At 39.6% G+C, this 20,774-nt stretch overlaps 1 protein-coding gene across 5 annotated transcripts in view; it reads left to right on the top strand.

The window, feature by feature from the left end:
• LOC137013297 (rho GTPase-activating protein 26-like) overlaps positions 1 to 20,774 on the top strand; it is a 121,594-nt gene that overhangs the window by 44,464 nt on the left and 56,356 nt on the right. For all 5 annotated transcript variants that reach the window (XR_010893693.1, XM_067376983.1, XM_067376982.1 and 2 more), the window contains exons 2-9: positions 244 to 339; positions 4,667 to 4,728; positions 7,387 to 7,458; positions 14,568 to 14,669; positions 14,974 to 15,084; positions 15,307 to 15,411; positions 15,600 to 15,729; positions 19,486 to 19,586. Coding sequence is in view for 4 of the 5 variants with exons in the window: in XM_067376983.1 (XP_067233084.1) it covers positions 244 to 339; positions 4,667 to 4,728; positions 7,387 to 7,458; positions 14,568 to 14,669; positions 14,974 to 15,084; positions 15,307 to 15,411; positions 15,600 to 15,729; positions 19,486 to 19,586 (779 nt within the window). In the remaining variant the exon portion in view is untranslated. The remainder of the gene's footprint in view (positions 1 to 243; positions 340 to 4,666; positions 4,729 to 7,386; positions 7,459 to 14,567; positions 14,670 to 14,973; positions 15,085 to 15,306; positions 15,412 to 15,599; positions 15,730 to 19,485; positions 19,587 to 20,774) is intronic.

The following is a 20,774-nucleotide window of genomic DNA, read 5'->3' as shown; positions in this document are numbered from 1 at the left end:
TCTCTCTCTTCTTGGCTTTCTTTTTTGGACATTTTCCGCTTGCAGTCTCTTTTTCTTATTCCCTCACCAAACTCTCACTCACTTTGTCAGTCTTATGTCTTGAAAAACCCAGACACCACAAAGTTTCCAAAGTGCAGTGCATGTTCTGAGTCTCTCAGTTTCTGACTGACAATTTGTGGTTTTGTCACCTTGTGTTATTCTCGCCTTGTGCACTTTTAACACATCTTGTCACATCTTTTACAGATTTGTCCACTGCAAAAAGAAAGTTTGCAGAGTCGCTGAACGAGTTTAAATTCCAGTGCATTGGCGATGCAGAAACAGATGATGAGATATGCATTGGTAAGATCACAACATTACTTCTTTTGAATGTTTGATGTTAAAGTCAGTGTAATGAAAGAAAACTTCAGCACAAAACCAAAGTATCATCAGGATTATACTTCAGTTTTAACCCCACAAATATTTTTCATTGTATACAAAGATAGAACATTTGTAGAAAGCACATGAGATCTATGAACTCATTATTGTTACCCGAAGAGAGAACGAATTGATCCATGGCCATCTGAATCCACTCCAGTTCTTACACAATATATGCTGTACATTACAAGCTTTTAACTCAAATAGACAGATTTTACTGAGTGCCGTCCACATGGCCATTTCATTGAGCATCTACTATGCCGCAATTAAACTAAGGTTTCAACTCAGCTTTTATGTATTTGCCATGATTCCTCTTGACAGTGTGGCATCAAGTGTTGGAACCTGTGGGAATTTTTGTGGCTTTCTGTAAGTCCTGGCACCTTACATGGAAACTTGCTGAAATCCTGCTTGGCTGAATCCGAAGAAGGAACAAGTATTGACTTGCCTTTCTTCTGATCTCATCTTCAATTGCAGCCTTGCAGTCTCTTACTTTCTGTTGACATTGTTCTTTATGAAGTTGAACATTAAAACCATAGGCCACAGCAGAGCCCACTTTATTATATCTGGACTCTGGAGTTTCTTAGTAAATGCATCCAGTGCATGTCTGAGGTTGAGTATCGGGAGAGATTTGATGAGTTAGCTGCTTTAGTTGTGATTATACTAGTGCCAAGCAGTGAAAGGCAAGCAACACTGTTACTTTTGCACATTGTTAGACATACGTGCACATGTTTGCTGCAGACATGAATGGCATATAATGCATCAGTTCTATATGGAGGTGAAAAAAAGAAAGAAAAAATCCCCAAGACTTGCACTAAATAAAGACCTAAGCTATATCTAGGGACCACAATATCATTTTGATGATGGGTTTTCTTTTTGACTTAGCATAGCAAATACCATCCTAAAACCTTAGCAACACCCTGGCAACAGTCCAACCCTTGTGAAAAAGAAGTGCACTTAATCGTATCGAATGTGCACATGCAATGTACTTCAGATCTTAAAAGGGAATAAAAAAAAAAAATAAAATATATATATATATATATATATATATATATATATATATATATATATATATATATATATATATATATATATATATATTCATGAAATAAAAAGCCTCAGACTATACTTTCATAAGTAGACTTTTAAAAAACTGCACAGTAATAATGTCATATTAAATGTTTTACTTTAAAGTAGGGCTGGGTATTGACACAAATTTCATGATTCGATTTGATTATGATTCACAAGATTGTGATTCGATTATGATTCAATTTGATTTGATTATTTTAGATATATATCAGGTACTGTACATGGCAAATTTTCTCAACTTATCCTGTAAACTATACAAGGGAGTCAGCTGGTACTACATTACTATAATATTGAAGGTTAAAATGAACTTAAAATTAATCTTAAATTGCACTTAAGGAAGTTTTTATAATAATCAAGTTATAACACTAACTATACAATTACATAATTATATTTCTACTCCAAATCGTTTTTTTAAACTTGACGGATTGATTCAAACATGCAATAAATATTGAAGAACATTAAAAATTACAGTGAATATGGTACACATATTTAACAAAATGCTTCAGTTTTCTAGCTGACTAATGAGCTTATAGTCAATGAATATGGTTTTCCTGAGGTAGGCCTAAATGTGACGTTACGTGACATTGTTTACAAGCTGTTTTATTGACGTCTTGCCACGGTTGAAACACTGATTACATAAGCGATTACATGAGAATCAGATATTATATGGATTTCGGTAAGTTGAAAAGTTACTCTATCTTTAACATACTTTCAGATGTTCATTCATGTTTATTTCACACTATAACTGGTATTAAAACAGAGGAGATGATCAGTTACTGATGTAACTGAAGTGCTACAGCAGTCGTCAGGCCACATTAAACAGCGCCAAAATGGTTAATTTTTTTAGATTTCATAATAAAATGGCTGACTTTGTTTCATATTAAAAGTAACAAAACACAAAGCTTATTGCGATTTATTTGATGGGAGGCACATTACATCAATTATTCAACTGAAAACATTATTTTTTCTTGGGATTTAAGAATCGATATAGGTTCGTAAAAATGAGAATTGATTAAAATCAAGAAATCAAAATTTTTTTTATCCAGCTCTACTTTAAAGTACATTTTAATTCATAGTTTTAATAAAGAAGTACACTTATTTTGATGTGTTGACTAACATACCAAAGCACATGTAAAGTAGGGGAGAGTGGGGTAAGATGAGCCACTGGGTAAATTGACCCACCCTTGTATCTTGGCAACCGTACCATTTTATTGTAATGTGACCATATATTTTAGAACCACCCATCATTTCTGCCAGACTGTAAAAAGGAGAAGCACATGGGAGGAGTGGAAGTCGCTTATTTACTTTAAAAACTGTTTTTTTTTTTTTTTTTTTTGGCTTGTCAAAGCAAAATTTTAACATAACAGATGTAATGGCTGTTTCATCAAAGCAAATTTGTCCAGGTCCAAATCTATTTATGATGCATATTAGTGATTTAACAACGTATAAAACCATGCAAGTCATTTACCTAAATATTATTCTGAATTGGTAAGCTAGCTAGCTTTTCCTAAAATGGCAGCTATGGGGCAAATGCTGTGGGGTAAATTGAGCCAGCGTTTTAACTGACCCCACGATAAGGCAATGAATTTAAGTTAAATCTGAAGTAAAAACTGGTGTCATTTCAATGTAATATTACGCAACTGGTTTAGTTTATCTTTATTTTTGAGTTCATTTAATAGGAACAGTGTACAAATACACCAAATCCTTCTCTGATACGAACCAGATGATGTTTAATCATATATATCTTTCCGCCTGTAGTCCCTAATGGCCTAACATGGTCGACATTGCAGAAAAACTACCATGTCGAGAACCTTTTGACTAAAATGTTTATTAGTTTCAGTGACATTTATTCATTCTTATATAGTTTGTATTTAATTTTCCTCAACAAACTCTCCGTTTAGTCTGTTTATGGGAAGGTTACAACTTTGATGTTCAACATATTGTTTCAGAAATGCAAACAATTAAACATACTGAAATTTCAACTTAATTTGGTGGGTTTTATGTTGTTTAATTTAGCTTTAAAAAAATAAATAATTGTAAAATATTTTTACAAAGAATATTTGTAAAAGGAAATTTGATTATTAAATAAGTTTTTAAAATAGGTACATTACCTTTAAAATTTCACATAGGTTTGATTCAGATTCAGTTTACACCCACCTACTGACTCGGCTCAACTTATCCCTAACCTGGGGTAAATTGAGCCAGAGGAACACTTTTTTATAAGAAGCCATATTTGTAGAACCCTTGACATAGATGTATTCTGATCATTTAATAAATTATAGGAAACATCCTGAAATTACTTTAAATACTTTAATTTTACTTCTGCCTCATTTTCCCTTATCTTGAGGACCACATAAGTAAAAAATGGCTCATTTTAACCCACTCTCCCCTAGTTGATTATAATTTTAACTAGTGTGTTCTTTGATATTACGTTTATAGTTTATAGATTTTAAATCTGCTAAATTGCAACATCTTTATTACAAATCTTTAATTACAAATATATTCAGATACATGAAATTAAGTATATTTTAGTTTACCATAAATGCCTGAAGCTACATTCGGCTGTACACTTTAACCATATATAAAAGAGAATAGTAGTAATTATAAACTGACACATAAAGATGTACTCTAAAAGTATGTTGAAGTGTAAGGGACAACACATTATCATTGTGTTTTACATGGGTAAGCACATTTTCTTCAGAAAAAAATACAGAATCTAGTTGTATTTTTTTAAACCATAGGAACGGATACAAACATTTGGTTAATTTTAGTTTTTTTTTTTTCTTCTCCCCTTTGTTTTTCTAGTCATATGTGTTAAACACAGTCTTTGTAGAAGTTGGTATTTGGCCACTGGTATTTTGTAAGAGCACTAAACACATGGTAGATCTGTGCTGTCACCTTCTCATGGTTGTCACACAGACATATTATGCTTGTTGAACAAACATGAAGTCTAGGTTTCTGTGGTGAATTATAAAATGACAAATGTCTGACTTCAGTGCTTGTAGATGCAAATTTTAAGTGACGTGAAGGCCGAGTATGGTACTCAGAATTTGTCCTCTGTATTTAAGTTAGTGCACACACATTAGGAGCAGTGACACACACAAATTAAAGTAATATGGTAAAGATGTTGTGTGTGACCACCAGTCTCATTTTTTTTCTTTCTAAGCTAAATCTCTTCAGGAGTTTGCTGGAGTCTTACAGAACCTGGAAGATGAGAGGACACGAATGGTGAGTTGGTTTCTTCTTCATCATCATTATCATTATGTGTATCACTAACAGTTTAAAGGAAGAGTTCACTCAAAAATGAAACTTGTCAACATGTCATTCCAAACCTGTATGACTTCCATAAAGAACCTGTTGGACAGTATGATATATACTTTGGAAATCTGTCAGCTGGTAGAGATTCTGCTATAGCATTTATACCATGGTGCTACTGACAAAATCAAGCAGAAAACCACTGCTAACTGTCACATTGTAGGGCTTTGTGAGCTCATGAGTGTGATTTTGTTTTTCACACTTGTCTGGTGTAGATACTGTGTAACTGTAGGTGGTTAATATATGCAAAGATGCAACTTGCTGCAACTTGCTGATGCACGCTCACGCCATCAGATATATCAGGTATCAATATCTATATCCAACAGTCCAGGATTTATGTACGTGTAACGCGTTATAAGTAATGCGAGTTACGTAATCAGATTACTTTTTTAAAGTAACTTGAAAAGTAACACTCATGCATTACTTTTAAATTTACAAATATCTGAGTTACTTTTTCAATTAAGTAACACACGTTACTTAGTTTTCCCATTTATTGACTGATAGCTATTCTGTCCTCTTGTTGAGAGAAATAGGAGTAAGTGCAGAGACGTTGTGTGCGCTGTGTGAACATGATGGGTATTGAAGTGTCTTTGCTGCTGTCTTTTGATGGCAAGGCAATTTTATTTGTATAGCACATTTCATACACAATGGTAATTCAAAATGCTTTACATAAAGAAGAAGAATAAAAATAGAACATAAGGAATAGAAATAGTAGTAAAAACAGAGAATTTTGCTATCTGGATGGATGAGCAAGGAAGTCTTAGGGAGTTTTTGTTGTTGTTGTTGTTGTTGTTGTCCGTCAGAGTGGATCTAAACAGATCTATCCATCAGAGCTGATCTAAATGGATCTTCCTCACACAACAGGACTGCTATGGTCTTTTCTGCTATAGGCTGTCTTATGGTCTTTTTGGGAAGACCAGTGAGGAGCCCATTACAATAATCCACCCTGCTGGTGATGAAAGCATGAACAAGTTTCTCTAAGTCTTGACTGGAGACAAAGCATCTAAGTCTTGCAATATTTTTGAGATGATTATATGCTGATTTAGTTATTGTCTTTACATGGCTACTGAAACTCAGGTCTGACTCCAAAATCACAAGATTCTTGACTTGATTTTTAGCTGTTTGACCCCTAGAGTGAAGGTATATGTTCACTTTGAGAACTTCATCTTTGTTTCCAAACGCAATGATTTCAGTTTTGTCTTTGTTTAAAGGTGCCATCGAATGTTTTTTTAAAAGATGTAATATAAGTCTAAGGTGTCCCCTGAATGTGTCTGTGAAGTTTCAACTGAAAATACCCCATAGATTTTTTTTTAATACATTTTTTTAACACCCTATTTTGGGGCATAATTAGAAATGCACAGATCCAGACGTTAATACTGGCTGCCCTTGTCTAATGCCTTGAACATGGGCTGGCATATGCAAATATTGGGGGTGTACATATTAATGATCCCAACTGTTATGTAACAGTTGGTGTTATGTTGAGATTCGCCTGTTCCTGTTATTTTATATAAGAAGGAGGAAACAATGGAGTTTGAGACTCACTGTATGTCATGTCCATGTACTGAACTCTTACCTATGCCAAGGTAAATTAAAATTTTCCATTCTATGGCCCCTTTAACTGAAGGAAGTTTAGGCACATCCAATTTTTAATTTCATCAATGCAATGGCACAGGGAGTCAATGGGGCTGTAGTCGTTAGGTGATAGGGCTAGGTAAATTTGGGTGTCATCTGCATAGCTGTGATATGCAATTTGGTTCTTTCTCATTATTTGGCTCAGTGGCAGCATATATAGGTTGAACAGGAGGGGTGCAAGTATTGAACCTTGAGGGACTCCGCATGTCATGGATGACTACTCAGACTTATGGTCACCAATGCTCACATAATAACCTCTCCCTTCTCCCTTCCCTTCTCCCTTCTTGATGATCCAATTCAACCATTCACAAAAAAATGCTGGGTTAAAAACAACCCAAGTTGGGTTGAAAATGGATAAACCCAGTGATTGGGTTGTTTTAACCCAGCGGTTGGGTTAAATGTTTGACCAACGTGCTGGGCAGTTTTATTAACCCAGCTATTGTTTAAAAATTACTAAATGGCTCTGTGCCATAAAATGAACACAAAAATAGGTTGGAAATTAAAAATCAGACACATAATTACTAGAGGCAACAATAATAATCAAAAGGTGAACATTTATTAATAAGAAATGTTAAAAAAAGTTTATTGTTTAATTATTATTCATTAAACTTATTAATAAATGTTAATTTATTAAACATATTTTGGGTTGATTTTAAGCAAGCAATACAGTATTTTTTAAACAATAGTTGCGATAAATAAAACTACCCAGCAGGTTAAACCACTGGGTTAAAACAACCCAATTGCTGGGTTTGTCCATTTTCCACCCAACTTCATCATTTTTCAGTGTCCGAATAAGCAAAAATGATTTAGATAAACATCACATTTGTGTTTCAGTTTTGTTTTTATTGCTATTTATGGCCATATAATAACTGTGATTACACAGTTTAGTCAGTTTGGATGTAAGTAATTAAAGGACCTCTGCGACTTCTGTCTCATCAGATAGAAAATGCCAGTGATGTGTTGATCACACCACTGGAGCGCTTCAGGAAGGAGCAGATTGCCGCTGCAAAGGTGAGTCGAAGTTCCTGTTTAAACTGTTTATGCTGTTATGGTATTCATAGTAGAAAGAGGCCTGCAGGCATCACGCAACAGTTTTCAGTTATCAGTGGCATTGAAGAAGTACCCTGTTCAAAGGCAAATTTGTCACTATTGATTAATGTTACAGAGTCAAAATGTGCAGATTCCATATATGCTGAGCAATTAGAGATCAAAGTGTTTCTAAGAAACTGCCTTGACTTTTTGAACAGCACTGCCATCTGTTGGTTATGTTGTGTAAGCACTCGTGTGTTCATGATGAAAATAAAGAGATATAATTAATCTGCTAATTTGATACAGTACATATAACAGGTTGTGCATTTATTAAAGAAAAAAAAAAAAAAAAACAATGATTAAAATTTAATGCCAAACAGTGTTGAACTTTTACAGCTCATTCACTCTGCTTGCAGGTGATTGATTCCTGAGTGACAAATCTGATTCTTGCACACCCTAATGGCATTTGTCCATTGCTGTGGATGTGCATCTGGTTATTAGACTATTACAGGTGTCTGGAGTTCAGACATGGCAAGGAATGAGCCCTTGTTCCTATTCTGTATTGTGCCCTTGTGAACAATCAGTACACTTTAGCATACTTTTAAAAAGAGTACTTATTATGGACATAATATATTTTTTAAAAAAGAACTTAAATTTAAGCTGAATATAATTTTTTTAGACACTTAAAGGGGACCTACTGTGCTATTTTTAAGTTGACCTTTTCTTTTAAAGAGTTCATTCTGTTAAAACTTTCGTTCATCTTTGGTCACAAATGAAGATATTTTTAATGAAATCTGAGATATTTCTGTCCCTCTATTAACAGACAACGACAACTATGAGAACCAATGAGGTTCATTCTCGTGTTACACAGCACGTTTGAGCTTCCGCGAGAACCAATGAGATTTGTTCTTGTGTGTCAAGCTGTACGTTTGAGGTTTTGTTTATGTTCACTGATTAATGTTTATATGTTTTTCTGTTCCATAAACATTACAGATAATGTCCGAAGTAACAATTAATTTATATATCATAAAAAACGAACCCTGTCCCACTAATATGCTGCAAATCAGGTAATTTTAGAACAAGGTTTTGGCTGTAAGTCAATGATGTCCTCTGTCGGTTGGGAATAGCAATATGGCCGCTAAAAACCTCCGGTGGCTTCACCACCTGCTGGAAGTTTTAACACAATGAGCAATCCATTCATTTATACAGACCAGTGCTCTCAACACTTTTTCCAGTCCTCTGTCAATCCCACAAATCACTGTATGAGCATCAAGCTTAACTCCTATAGAAATGAACCGAAAATGCTCGCTCTGCTCTGCTCTGCTCACTCCGTGCCAGTAGACAAGCACTGTTTGGAAAAAGTAGTATGTCCCAAAGCTTGTTTACTATTCTGCTACACACTCAAAGGTACTTTTTCTTCTCAAAAAAGGTACATTTAGTAGGCTAATTGAGATTTGGGATGCAGCTATGGTTCCCTTTCAGTCGGTCACGTTCGACGTACGTCAGTAGTGACCGACGAATTGGGATATCGCTTAGAGAGCCCTATCATCTTCGTGTAAACTAAAACAAGCCAATGGAATTGGCGTGCGATATTTGCATAATGCGCACCGCCCCCGTCAGGTGTATATAAATAGGAAGCAGATGCAATCGCACTCTGTCTTTCGCTTCGGAGCCATTCACTGGTGTCCTGTTTTAGAAGACTCCTTTCTTCGTTTGTTTTATTCTAAAACATTGCCTCAGAAGAGGATTTACAGCGAGCTTTCAGTGCTGGTGAAAGGGCACGTTCAGCGAGGTCGCGAGTCTCCGAGGAGCTGAGCTATAAGCTCGAAAACTGCTGTTTTCACAGCAACACAAAGAGTGTGTGCGTGTGTAGCGATTTGGGCCGGTTCCTCGGTGTGTCAGGGAGTGGTGTACCTGACACATCGCGTCGCTCCCTGGGTGCTTCAGCACGAGTGAGTTGACTTCCCCTTCTAAAAGAGCTTTACAGACGAACCCTGACAGTATGTCATTTCGTCTGTGCGTTAATGGGTGCGGTCGTTCCCTGGTCCCTGCTGATGGGCACAATCGTTGCATCTCGTGTTTGGGCATTCTGCACGCTGAAGCAGCTTTTGTGGATGGTTCATGTTCCCATTGCGGGAACATGACTATCGCGATGCTGAGGTCGAGACTCTCCTTCCTGAAGTCTCAGGAAGCGGGGGTCCCCTCTCCTATGCCGCGTACGACCGTTTTTTCCGGCCCCGGGAACCGGAATGATGGTACGGCGCTGTATGGGAAGGGTGACCTGAGGATTACGGTCAGGGCTTCCCCGCCGAGCGGAAACGCTCCTCGGGCCCCTGCCGCCTCATCAGCACCGCAACCCATCGTGCCACCGTTGGTTTCCGCTGGGCCCTCTACGGACTGTCCAGCCGTTACCTTTGGTGTGCCGGCGGCGGATCGGATGTCGATCGCTGCATCGGAAGGTGAGCCTGAGTCCTCGGGGGAGGATTCGGACGCGCTGCCGCCCGGGACGGTAGCGTTGCCCGAGTCGGATCCCGAGCTCACGGCTGTGCTCTCCCGGGCCGCCTTGTGCGTCGGGCTCGAGTGGAACCCTCCACCCTGTCCCGGCCCATCTCGGTTGGACGATTGGTACTTGGGGGGGGGTCGCGCTGGTCAAATCCAGCGTCCCGCCCCAATGCCTTTCTTCCCGGAGGTACACGATGAGGTGACCAGGTCTTGGCAAGCTCCGCATGGGGCTCGTACAGGGCCTGGTCCCTTGTCCGCCTTCACCTCCCTGGACGGCGGGCTAGCCATGGGGTACGCGAGGATCCCGCCAGTCGAGCGGTCTGTTGCGACGCAGTTGTGTCCAACGGCCGCTGGCTGGCGCGGTGAGCCGCGTCTCCCGTCCCAGGCCTGTGAATTCTCAGCCGGTCTGACTGAGAAAGCTTACAGTGCCTGTGGGCAGGCTGCCTCTGCCCTGCACGCGATGGCCCTTTTGCTGGTCTATCAGGCAAAAGCGCTGTCGCAGATGCCCCAGGAAGGTCCTGACCAACAGCTGCTTGGGGAGCTGCGCGCTGCCACTGACCTTGCCCTCCGGGCAACGAAGGTGACAGCGCGTTCTGTTGGCCAGGCGATGTCTACTCTGGTAGCCCAGCAACGCCACCTCTGGCTGACCTTGGCAGACATGAGGGAGACCGACAAACGTCGGTTCCTGGATTCCCCCGTGTCTCCGGTCGGCCTTTTCGGCGACGCGGTGGAGAGCTGTGCCCAACAGTTCTCCGCTGCACAGAAGCAGGTTGAGGCTATCAGACATGTCATGCCACGGCGGTCCGCTGCTGCCTCCACCCAGCCGCCCGTGGCTCAGCCTCAGCCCGCTCGTCGCCGAGGGCGCCCGCCTGCGTCTTCCTCCGCCCCTGCTAAATTGGCAAAGCAGCAGCCTACACCAGCCAAACAGCAGGGTGCCGGTCGCAGACGTGGTGCCCAGCCCGTCTCTGCCAACCAGGTGGCAAGCGGTCGGGGAAAACTCGGCCCGGAGACGGGCGACCTGGAGCGGAAGGTTCCTGCCCTTTGGGAGAGTATTCCATCTGCTCTCCCACCCCCGGAGGAGGGCCGGGGGGATTTTGTGGCGGCTGTCCATCTACCGCCGCTGGCTCTCCGGAGTCCAGCGGTACCCACTTTGCCACAAAAAGAGCAGTTTCCTCAAACTCCAGGTCACAGGAGGGCGCGTTCGCCAGTGTGCCAGGCCCCGCCTCGCCACTCGCAACCCCCTCCCATTCCGCCAGTAGGCGGCAGTGTGATGGCGCAGACCGCGTCCCGTGCGCCGTCTCCCATTCGCACTGCTGCCTCGCAGAGTCCGACCTCACTCCGGGCCGCTTCCATGCCGTCCGAGTCGGGTCCCTCTCTGCCTTGCTGCCCCACCCCCGGTGCGTCTGTGGTGCCTTTGGTCCCGCTGGCTCGGAGTCTGGAGGCGTGGATCACGCTCCGTCCCGCTGGCGCGTTTACGTGGACAGAACGCGAAGCTTCAGGACCTCAGATCAGCTCTTCATCTGTTACGGAGGCCAGCAGAAGGGAAAGGCTGTCTCCAAGCAGAGGATGGCCCACTGGATAGTGGATGCCATCGCCTTGGCGTACGAATCCCAGGGCGTGCCTTGCCCGCTCGGGTTGAGAGCCCACTCCACCAGAGGGGTGGCCTCTTCCTGGGCGCTGGCTCATGGCGCCTCGCTGACAGATATCTGTAGAGCTGCGGGCTGGGCGACACCTAACACGTTCGCTAGGTTTTATAGCCTACGTGTAGAGCCGGTATCCTCGCGTGTACTCGCATCCACTAGTCGGTAGATGTGTTGTACCCGCTTTAAGTGTCGGCTTGCAATGCCATTCCCGCCACTGGCCGGATACGTGCATACTTTCACTCCAGTCGTGTTCCCCGCTGGCGAACCCTGTCGAGTTCCTCCGCCTCCCCCTTCGGCTCGGACATTGCGGAGTGTCTGATGCCAGGCCTACATCCGTCGCTGACGCTGTCTGTTGGCTGGGGCCCATATGTCGTGACCCCTCTACGTGAGCGGTCCCATATGTGTATTCTCCACGGTTTAAAACTCCCTACGGGCCGAGTCCGTGTCTTTCCCTTAGCAGAGCCAGCTCTGCTGTCACCTGTCAGATGAGTCTCCCCCTAACCAGGTGGAGCCATCCCAGGGACTCCATATGCGTACTGCCCCCCCGGGCCAGTCCATGTGTGTATTTCCCACGTAAACTCCTCCCCCATTGGGTAGGTAGTGGTCTCCGCAGCGTCCCTCACGGGTTCGCTTCCCCAGTGTGTCTAGTTTACTTAGTGGGTAGTGGTTAGACAGCAGTAGACTCTCTCGGTGTAAGCTCGCCCCCTTCACCGCCAGCCGGTGCTATGGGCGGCTGAGCTTGCGCTGGGCACTGGAAGGGGTTTCGTAACTGTGGCGCTTTAGTTGGGATCCCAATTCGTCGGTCACTACTGACGTACGTCGAACGTGACCGACTGAAAGGGAACGTCTCGGTTACGTATGTAACCCTCGTTCCCTGAAGGAGGGAACGGAGACGTACGTCCCGTCGCCACAGTTTCTGTACCCTCGCTGTAGCGCGGACACCAGTTGTCTCCTCAGCGAAAAACAGAGTGCGATTGCATCTGCTTCCTATTTATATACACCTGACGGGGGCGGTGCGCATTATGCAAATATCGCACGCCAATTCCATTGGCTTGTTTTAGTTTACACGAAGATGATAGGGCTCTCTAAGCGATATCCCAATTCGTCGGTCACTACTGACGTACGTCTCCGTTCCCTCCTTCAGGGAACGAGGGTTACATACGTAACCGAGACGTTTTCTTTGTCACTGTTTTGCCTGTGTTTTAATCTAGTTCATCATTAGTTGTCATGGTTTCTGATTAGTTACTTGTTCTGTTGATCATTCCCTCTGTGTGTTTAAGCTTTCAGTTTTCTCAGGCTACGTCTACACTAATCCAGATATATTTGAAAACAGAGTTTTCGTCTAAAAACGCTCCGCGTCCACACTTTCATTTTCAAACGTTTTCCAAAAGTTGCTCATTCACACTGAAACGTATGAAAACGCTTACATCCCCCTACTGCGCATGAGTAAAGCTTCAACCTGGTTCATTTCCGCTAGGCGTTTATTTACTTTCCGCCACTAAACAGCAACTGCAAGGAAACATTCTGGCTTCTTTGAAGAAATGAAACCTGCAGTATGTACAAACTGACATTAATTTTTAACAAGGCTGTCCAAACGGAGAGCATCCAATACAACTGCTGTACAATGTCGTTCAACATCTTGGCTGAATTGGTCATATGACTGCATCATATGACTAAAAATGCATCATCGTATTCAAAAGCCTCCATTTTCACAGTGCACACTACGACGCGAAGACGCCATTTTCAAATTAATCTGCTTTGGAGAGCATTTTCCAAAAGCTACGTTTTCGTTGACTTAAAGGGATAGTTCACCCAAAAATGAAAATTTGATGTTTATCTGCTTACCCCCAGGGCATCCAAGATGTAGATGACTTTTTTTCTTCAGTCGAACGCAAATTATGATTTTTAACTGCAACCGCTGCCGTCTGTCTGTCAAATAATAGCAGTGATTGGGAACTTGAACAATAAGAGTCGAAAAAACTTCCATAGACAAATCCAAATTAAACCCTGCGGCTCGTGACGGCACATTGATGTCCTAAGACACGAAGCGATCGGTTTGTGAGAGAAACCGAACAGTATTTATATAATTTTTTACCTCTAATACACCACTATGTCCAACTTCGTTCAACTTCCGGCTAGTGAGGTCTGATCGCGCTCTGACAACAGAAGTGATGTCTCGCTCTCATTGAAGTATATGGGCAAGACATCACTTCCGTCTTCAGAACGCGTTTTTTGACCTCACTAACAGGAAGCTGAACGAAGTTGGGCATAGTGGTGTATTAGAGGTAAAAATTATATAAATAATGTTCGGTTTCTCTTACAAACCGATCGTTTCATGTCTTAGGACATTAATGTGTCGTCACGAGCCGCAGGTTTTAATTTTGATTTGTCTAAGCAAGTTTTATTTATTGTTATAGTTGAAGTTCACATCTACTGCTATTATTTGACTGACAGACGGCAGCGGTTGCAGTTAAAAATCATAATTTGCATTCGACTGAAGAAAAAAGTCACCTACATCTTGGATGCACTGGGGGTAAGCAGATAAACATCAAATTTTCATTTTTGGGTGAACTATCCCTTTAAAATGCCGTCTCAGTGTGGACGGAAGGCCAAAACGGAGAGAAAAATATACGTTTTCAAACGAAAACGTATTAGTGTGGACATGGCCTCAGTTCTGTGTTTCGAGTTAACATTAATGGTTCTGCATTACGCATATCTCTGGTGGATTTACTATACGCTCACCAAAAGAGTATTAAAACATAATGATTTAAAATGTTAAAAAGTAAACGGACATTTAGACGTTTCATTCAAAATGTAAAATATATTCAATTTAAAATTAATTTACATGCACCCATACAGTACATACACAGAAGTCTCCTCACATAGGCTAACTTCATGGCTGTTGTCTGTTTGAGTTGACTCAGAGTTTGCATTTTTATCCCATAGGAGGCCAAAAAGAAATATGATAAAGAGACGGAGAAGTACTGTACAGTGTTGGAGAAACATCTCAGTCTGTCCGCCAAGAAGAAGGAAGCACACCTTCATGAAGTATGTTCTGCTCTCTGTGCCAATTTATGTTGACTGAAATGACTATTTTGCATGCTGTGGTACTTAAAGACTGGCAATTGTTTGATTTGACAAATGTTATGTTTATGTACAATATTTCCTATTAAAACAGGAAACTGGGGGGCAGACATATTATAAGGCTTGTCTTAATTTGTAATAGCCAATGCCTTTGGTTTACACACTGCCATTTTACACAGGGACTAAAAGCCACAAACCCCATATTTGATCTCATGTGGATTGGTTCAGTTGTGTTTTTTGCCTGATTTTCTAAACAAATTTCCCCCAGGCGGATAACCAGGTGGACCATGTGAGGCAACACTTCTATGAGGTCTCGCTGGAATATGTCTTCAAAGTGCAGGAAGTTCAGGAAAGGAAAATGTTCGATTTTGTGGAGCCGGTAAAACCTCATCACATTTTATTGCAATGGCTCTTCAAAAATACTATAGCACTGCCAAAAAAACATGGTATCCCATGGTAGTGTCTGGTACTTTTTTTGTTAAAGTGCTTATAATTTTGAATGAAATTAAATTTACTAAATATAATTACAGTTATACATCTTTAAAATGATATTGTATTTCCTCTTCACAAGAGCTGCTTTCCTCTTTGTTGTTGTGTGTAGTTGCTGGCTTTTCTACAGGGTCTATTTACATATTACCATCATGGGTACGAACTCGCCAAAGACTTCAACCATTTCAAGACAGACCTCACTATCAGCATTCAAAATGTGAGTCTATTTCTTACAACAGACCCTCACAGATATTGATGCCTTATTTCTAATGAAGTCATATACAGCTACGAGTACGAGCACATGTAAGAATTTTGCAGTGTAGAATTTTTTTTACAGTAAGCGGCAAGTTTTCACAAGCATTGTCGAATCATCCTTCTCCTTAAATTGTCTTTGTGGTCTTTCAGACGCGGAACCGGTTTGAGAGCACGCGTTCAGAGGTGGAGTGTTTGATGAAGAAGATGAAGGAAAACCCACACGAACACAAGAGCATCAGTCCACACACAATGGAGGGATACCTGTTTGTCCAGGAGAAACGTAAGTGAAAAGTGTGGAGCTTCTCTCTTGTTTCTAAGACACACTGATCACGCTGACTTGCGGCCTCTGGAGAAGTTTGTGTGATTTTCTTTTTTTAATTGTGTTTCATTTCCAATTACTAATACTAAATAGAGCCCCAACATTCAGAGACATATCTGTTTGCATGGATGCAGAAATTGCGGCAAAACAGCTCTACTATGAAGCATTGCGAATTATGTCATTAAAGGTTTAGTTCACCCAAAAATTAACCTTCTGTCATTAATTACTCACCTTCATGTCATTCTTTTGAAAACAAAGGAAGATCTTTTTATAACTGCCACTTTGATGCTTCATAAAGTTCATTAAGAGATTGTAAAACTAATCCATATGAATTGAGCAATTTAGTCAAAATTTTCGGAAGCGACTTTATATGATGAATAGATTTAATTTAGGCTTTTATTCACAATTCATCGCGATTAATCGTTTGCAAAATAAAAGTCTGTGTTAACGTAATAAATGTGTGTGTCCTGTGTATAATAATTATGTATATATAAATACACACACATACATATGTATATTTAAGAAAAATGTTATATTTATATATAAAATATTTATATATAATATAAAATATACTTATATATACATGCATATATTTCTTAAATTTATACATGTATGTGTGTGTATTTATATAACATAATTATTATAAAAGACACACACATATTTACGTAAACACAGACTTTTATTTTGTGAACAATTAATCGCGATTAATCGTTGTGCAACCCTATTCAAAATAAACATTGATCAGCGAACAAACAGAAGCTCAACCGAACCTGCTTGACGCCTTAGAACAAACCTCTTCCAGAAGCTCAATCGTGCTGCGTTACACGAGAATGAACCTCATTGGTTCTCAAACATGCTTGAGTTTCCGTTTACCACGACTGATGTGTGAGTTGATGAATGTTTATATGGTAAATATTAGGGCTGGGTAAAAAATATTGATTTCTTGATTTTAATCGATTCTTATTTTTACGAAGCATTATCGATTCTTAAATCCCAAGAATCGATTAGTCTAGCATGTTTTCAGTTGATGAATGAACAGAACATGTAGCGCCTCCCATCCAATAAATCACAATAATCTTTATGCTTGTTACTTTTTATATGAAGCAAAGACTCCGATTTCAAATCACGTCCATCTTTAATATGAAATAAAAAATAAAAAAAAAATACCGTTTTGGCGCTGTTTAATGTGGCGTGGCAGATCGCTTAAAGAGTTAGTTAAAGAGAAGTGGCAGCACGAAGTGCATGTGAACGTCCTCTCCTCCACTTAATTAATACCAGTTACAATGCAAAATAAACATGCATGAACATCTGAAAGTATGTTAAAAGGTACAGTACAACTTACCGAAATCTGTATCATGTCTCGTGTATTCGCTCAATCAATGTTTCAACCATGGAAAGACGTCAGTAAAACAGCTTATAAACAATGTCACATAACGTCACATTTACCTCAGATAAACATTCAGTGACCGTAAACTCATTAGTCAGCTAGAAAAATGAACTCTAGAGAGGAGCATTCTGATAAATATATGCACCGTTACATATTCATTATATTTTTTAATATTCTTCAATATTTAATGTATGTTTGAAGAAATCAGCTATGACAGCCACGATTTAAATGCTTATAAAATGTTTAAATGTGTAATTTAAATGTTTGTATATAAATAAGTTACTTTTAACCTTCATTATTATAGTAATGTAGTACCAACTGACTCCCATGTGTAGTTTACAGCATTAGTTGAGAGATTTTTTTTCCCTCTAGAACATTTGCCATGTATTGTATCTGATACATCCAAAATAATTGAATCGAATCGCAAGCATGTGAATAGAAATCGAATTGAATATTGAAATTGTGTCAATACCCAGCCCTAGTAAATATACAGTAATTATATGCTTAGGTTTTTCATCTGATATTTATATTTTATTTATTTATATTTATTCAGTAACTGAAAACATTTGTTTAAAGGGCAAGTAACAGAATTGATTATGCAAACATAAGACTTAAAAGCTGTAGCAAAATAATAATTTTAGCTGTAGCAAAAAAAAAAAAAAAAAAATGTAATCATTCAGCTCTATTCAGTTCAGTTCAATAACTTTGTGAAGTTCATTAATTATTAAACCAGTTCAAGAGTCGTTATACTCAGTTCAACTCAATTCAGCTCAAGGTTTGTTCTCACCCTATTGCGTCAGTGCAGTTAAATCAGAAATATTGCTTAATATTGAGGGTACGTTTACACGACAATGATGCACTAAAAACAGAAAAGCTTTTCTTGGTAAAATAAGTTAGTCCCTAATCCTGTCCTTCGGCTCAGTTTGGCCCGTCATAGGAAATGAAGAGGAAATACAAAAGAATCCTATTTATTTTCTCTATTTAGAATCTTCATAGAGTCCCTATAGGCCACAATGACTAAATAAATACATGATCCATTATGATGTTTTCATTAGAATTGGATGTCCTTTTTTTGTGAAATAATGTACAATGCATTTGAAGAGTTGATTTGCAAAAACAGATAACACATAAATCATGTTTTTATTTATTTATTTATTTATTTTATTTTTTATTGTGCATTCCAAGTAATATCAATCAAGCTGCAGCTGGGTTGTTTTGATTAATTAATAACTCCATAGTACAGGTAACTTACAAAATTAAAGTTCATTGAAAGTATGATTTATATATTTATATATATATATATACAGTATAAATATATTAAAAGTTTGTTTCTTAGCAAAAGCAGATAACTCCACATTTCATGTTTTAACAGACCAGCACACACACACACACACACACACACACACACACACACACACACACACACACACACACACACACACACACACACACACACACACACACACACACACACACACACACAAGGACAACCAAGGGTTCAGCATGTAAGAAGTGTATGATGTACAAGGACTTGCAGGAGTCCTTAAATATAAATATAAATCCTTGATTACTTTTAGTCAGCTTTGACAAAACTTCCTTCAGCTAGTGCGTCTTTTTGAAGTGACTAGATGCCTTGTCACCTGACCTGAATACTGCACGCTGATTCGCTAAAGCTGACTTATGGGTTTCTGTACACAAACAACAAGGGCGCTTGTTGGTTTCTGCTGTAAAACGTGAACTCGCAATGCCTTGACAGTGGACAATACTGGCTTTTCTGACAAAATGTATCTAGGGTTCAGAATGCGCTATATGTAGAGAATAACGCACACCAGTCCATTTTTTCTTTATCGTTTTTGCAAATTAACTTTAACTCTTCATAAGTGAAAGCGATATGACGTGTAGCCAAGTATGGTGTCCCATACTCAGAATTTGTGCTTTGCATTTCACCCATCCAAGTGCACACACACAGTAGTGAGTATTGAACACACACACACACCGTGAACAGCCGGAGCAGTGGGCAGCCATTTTTGCTGCGCCGCTCGGGGAATGATTGGGGCTTAGGTTGCTTGCTCAAGGGCATCTCGCTACTGAGACTCGAACCCACGACCTTCGGGTTACAAGTCCTTTCTAACCATTAGGCCACAACTGCATGAATATAAAGCTAATATTTTATCATAATAGACTGATAAAAAGATTTTAAAAATTAATTTTTAGGCTCCAAGGAGATGTTTTGTTACACTCTGGGGAGGAGAGCTTTGTGAATTACTGTACTGTATCTTGTGGTCTAACTGTCTTTTTCTCACGTGGCTCCCTGCTTTATACCAAATCAGGTTCCTTTGTGTCCACATGGGTGAAGTACTACTGCTCCTATCACCGAGAGCCCAAACGCATGACCTTGATGCTGTTCGATCAGAAGTCTGGGGGCAAAGTTGTAAGTTGTTTTTTTCTCTCTCTCTTTCTCTCTTTCTCTCTCTCACTCTCTCTCATACAAACCCTCTTGCACCACTTTCACTCAACAGCATGTGTAACCTTTGGATTGGAGAGTGAGTTCTGGCACAGGCCACGTGCTTGTTCCCCATGCTGGCACTGACACGACTCTTAGCCTGCACAAAAAGCTGTGTATCGCATGGTTGAGCTGGCACTAGTGTCTGCACCTGGCGCTGTGCCCGTCCCACTCTCCCCAGCCACACACACAGGGTCAATAGCACGAATCTCACACCAGGGACTGCATGCGGCCTGATTACATTCTGACCACACACAAACAAGCTAAACACACAAACTTGCCAACTGCAAGAGAAAAACAAACAGAAAACTTGTTTTATTGTAATTTATTAATTCAATACAGAATCAGATTGTTTCTTGATTTATATGGTTTGTGTTACTGCTGACATATTTACTTAGAAATGCATGAAATTTGTCTATGTTCAATTGAAAGGTTTTCGTCTGTTGCACCATGTATATACCTGTGTGTGTGTGTGTGTGTGTGTGTGTGTGTGTGTGTGTATATATATAGATATATATATATATATATATATATTTTAGTTTAGGGTCAAATAGTTTAGGGTCGCTTATATTATATATATATATATATATATATATATATATATATATATATATATATATATATATATATATATATATATATATATATATATATATATAAGCGACCCTAAACTATTTGACCCTAAACTAAAATGTGACCATATATACATATATATATATATATATATATATATATATATATATATATATATATATATATAATATATGCTGTATATATGGTCACATTTTAGTTTAGGGTCAAATTCTCACTATTAACTAACTATTAACTACGATTTTTGCCTCGATAAACTAAAAGTTTATAGTTCGGATATAAACACTGATGTCTACGGTATTGATCATAATAGAGCAAATCCCCTTTTGAAGGTAACTTGGCTTTTCAAATAACGATTGAATCAATTACATTGTTACGTAATTTCAAAACAATAACAAAGGCATAGCTTGATGATGCCATGAATGATGTCATTGTCACCTCCACAGCCGACGGAAAGCAATTCAATGGGACTCAATGCAGAAATCGTGATCATGGATGAGTTAATGGATTAGTTCACTTTAAAAC

Source organism: Chanodichthys erythropterus, chromosome 22 (genome assembly GCF_024489055.1).
Source record: "Chanodichthys erythropterus isolate Z2021 chromosome 22, ASM2448905v1, whole genome shotgun sequence".
In the NCBI taxonomy this organism is placed as follows: Eukaryota; Metazoa; Chordata; class Actinopteri; order Cypriniformes; family Xenocyprididae; genus Chanodichthys; species Chanodichthys erythropterus.
The sequence above is the reverse complement of the archived record's forward strand: the minus strand, read 5'-3'. Positions and strand labels throughout refer to the sequence as shown.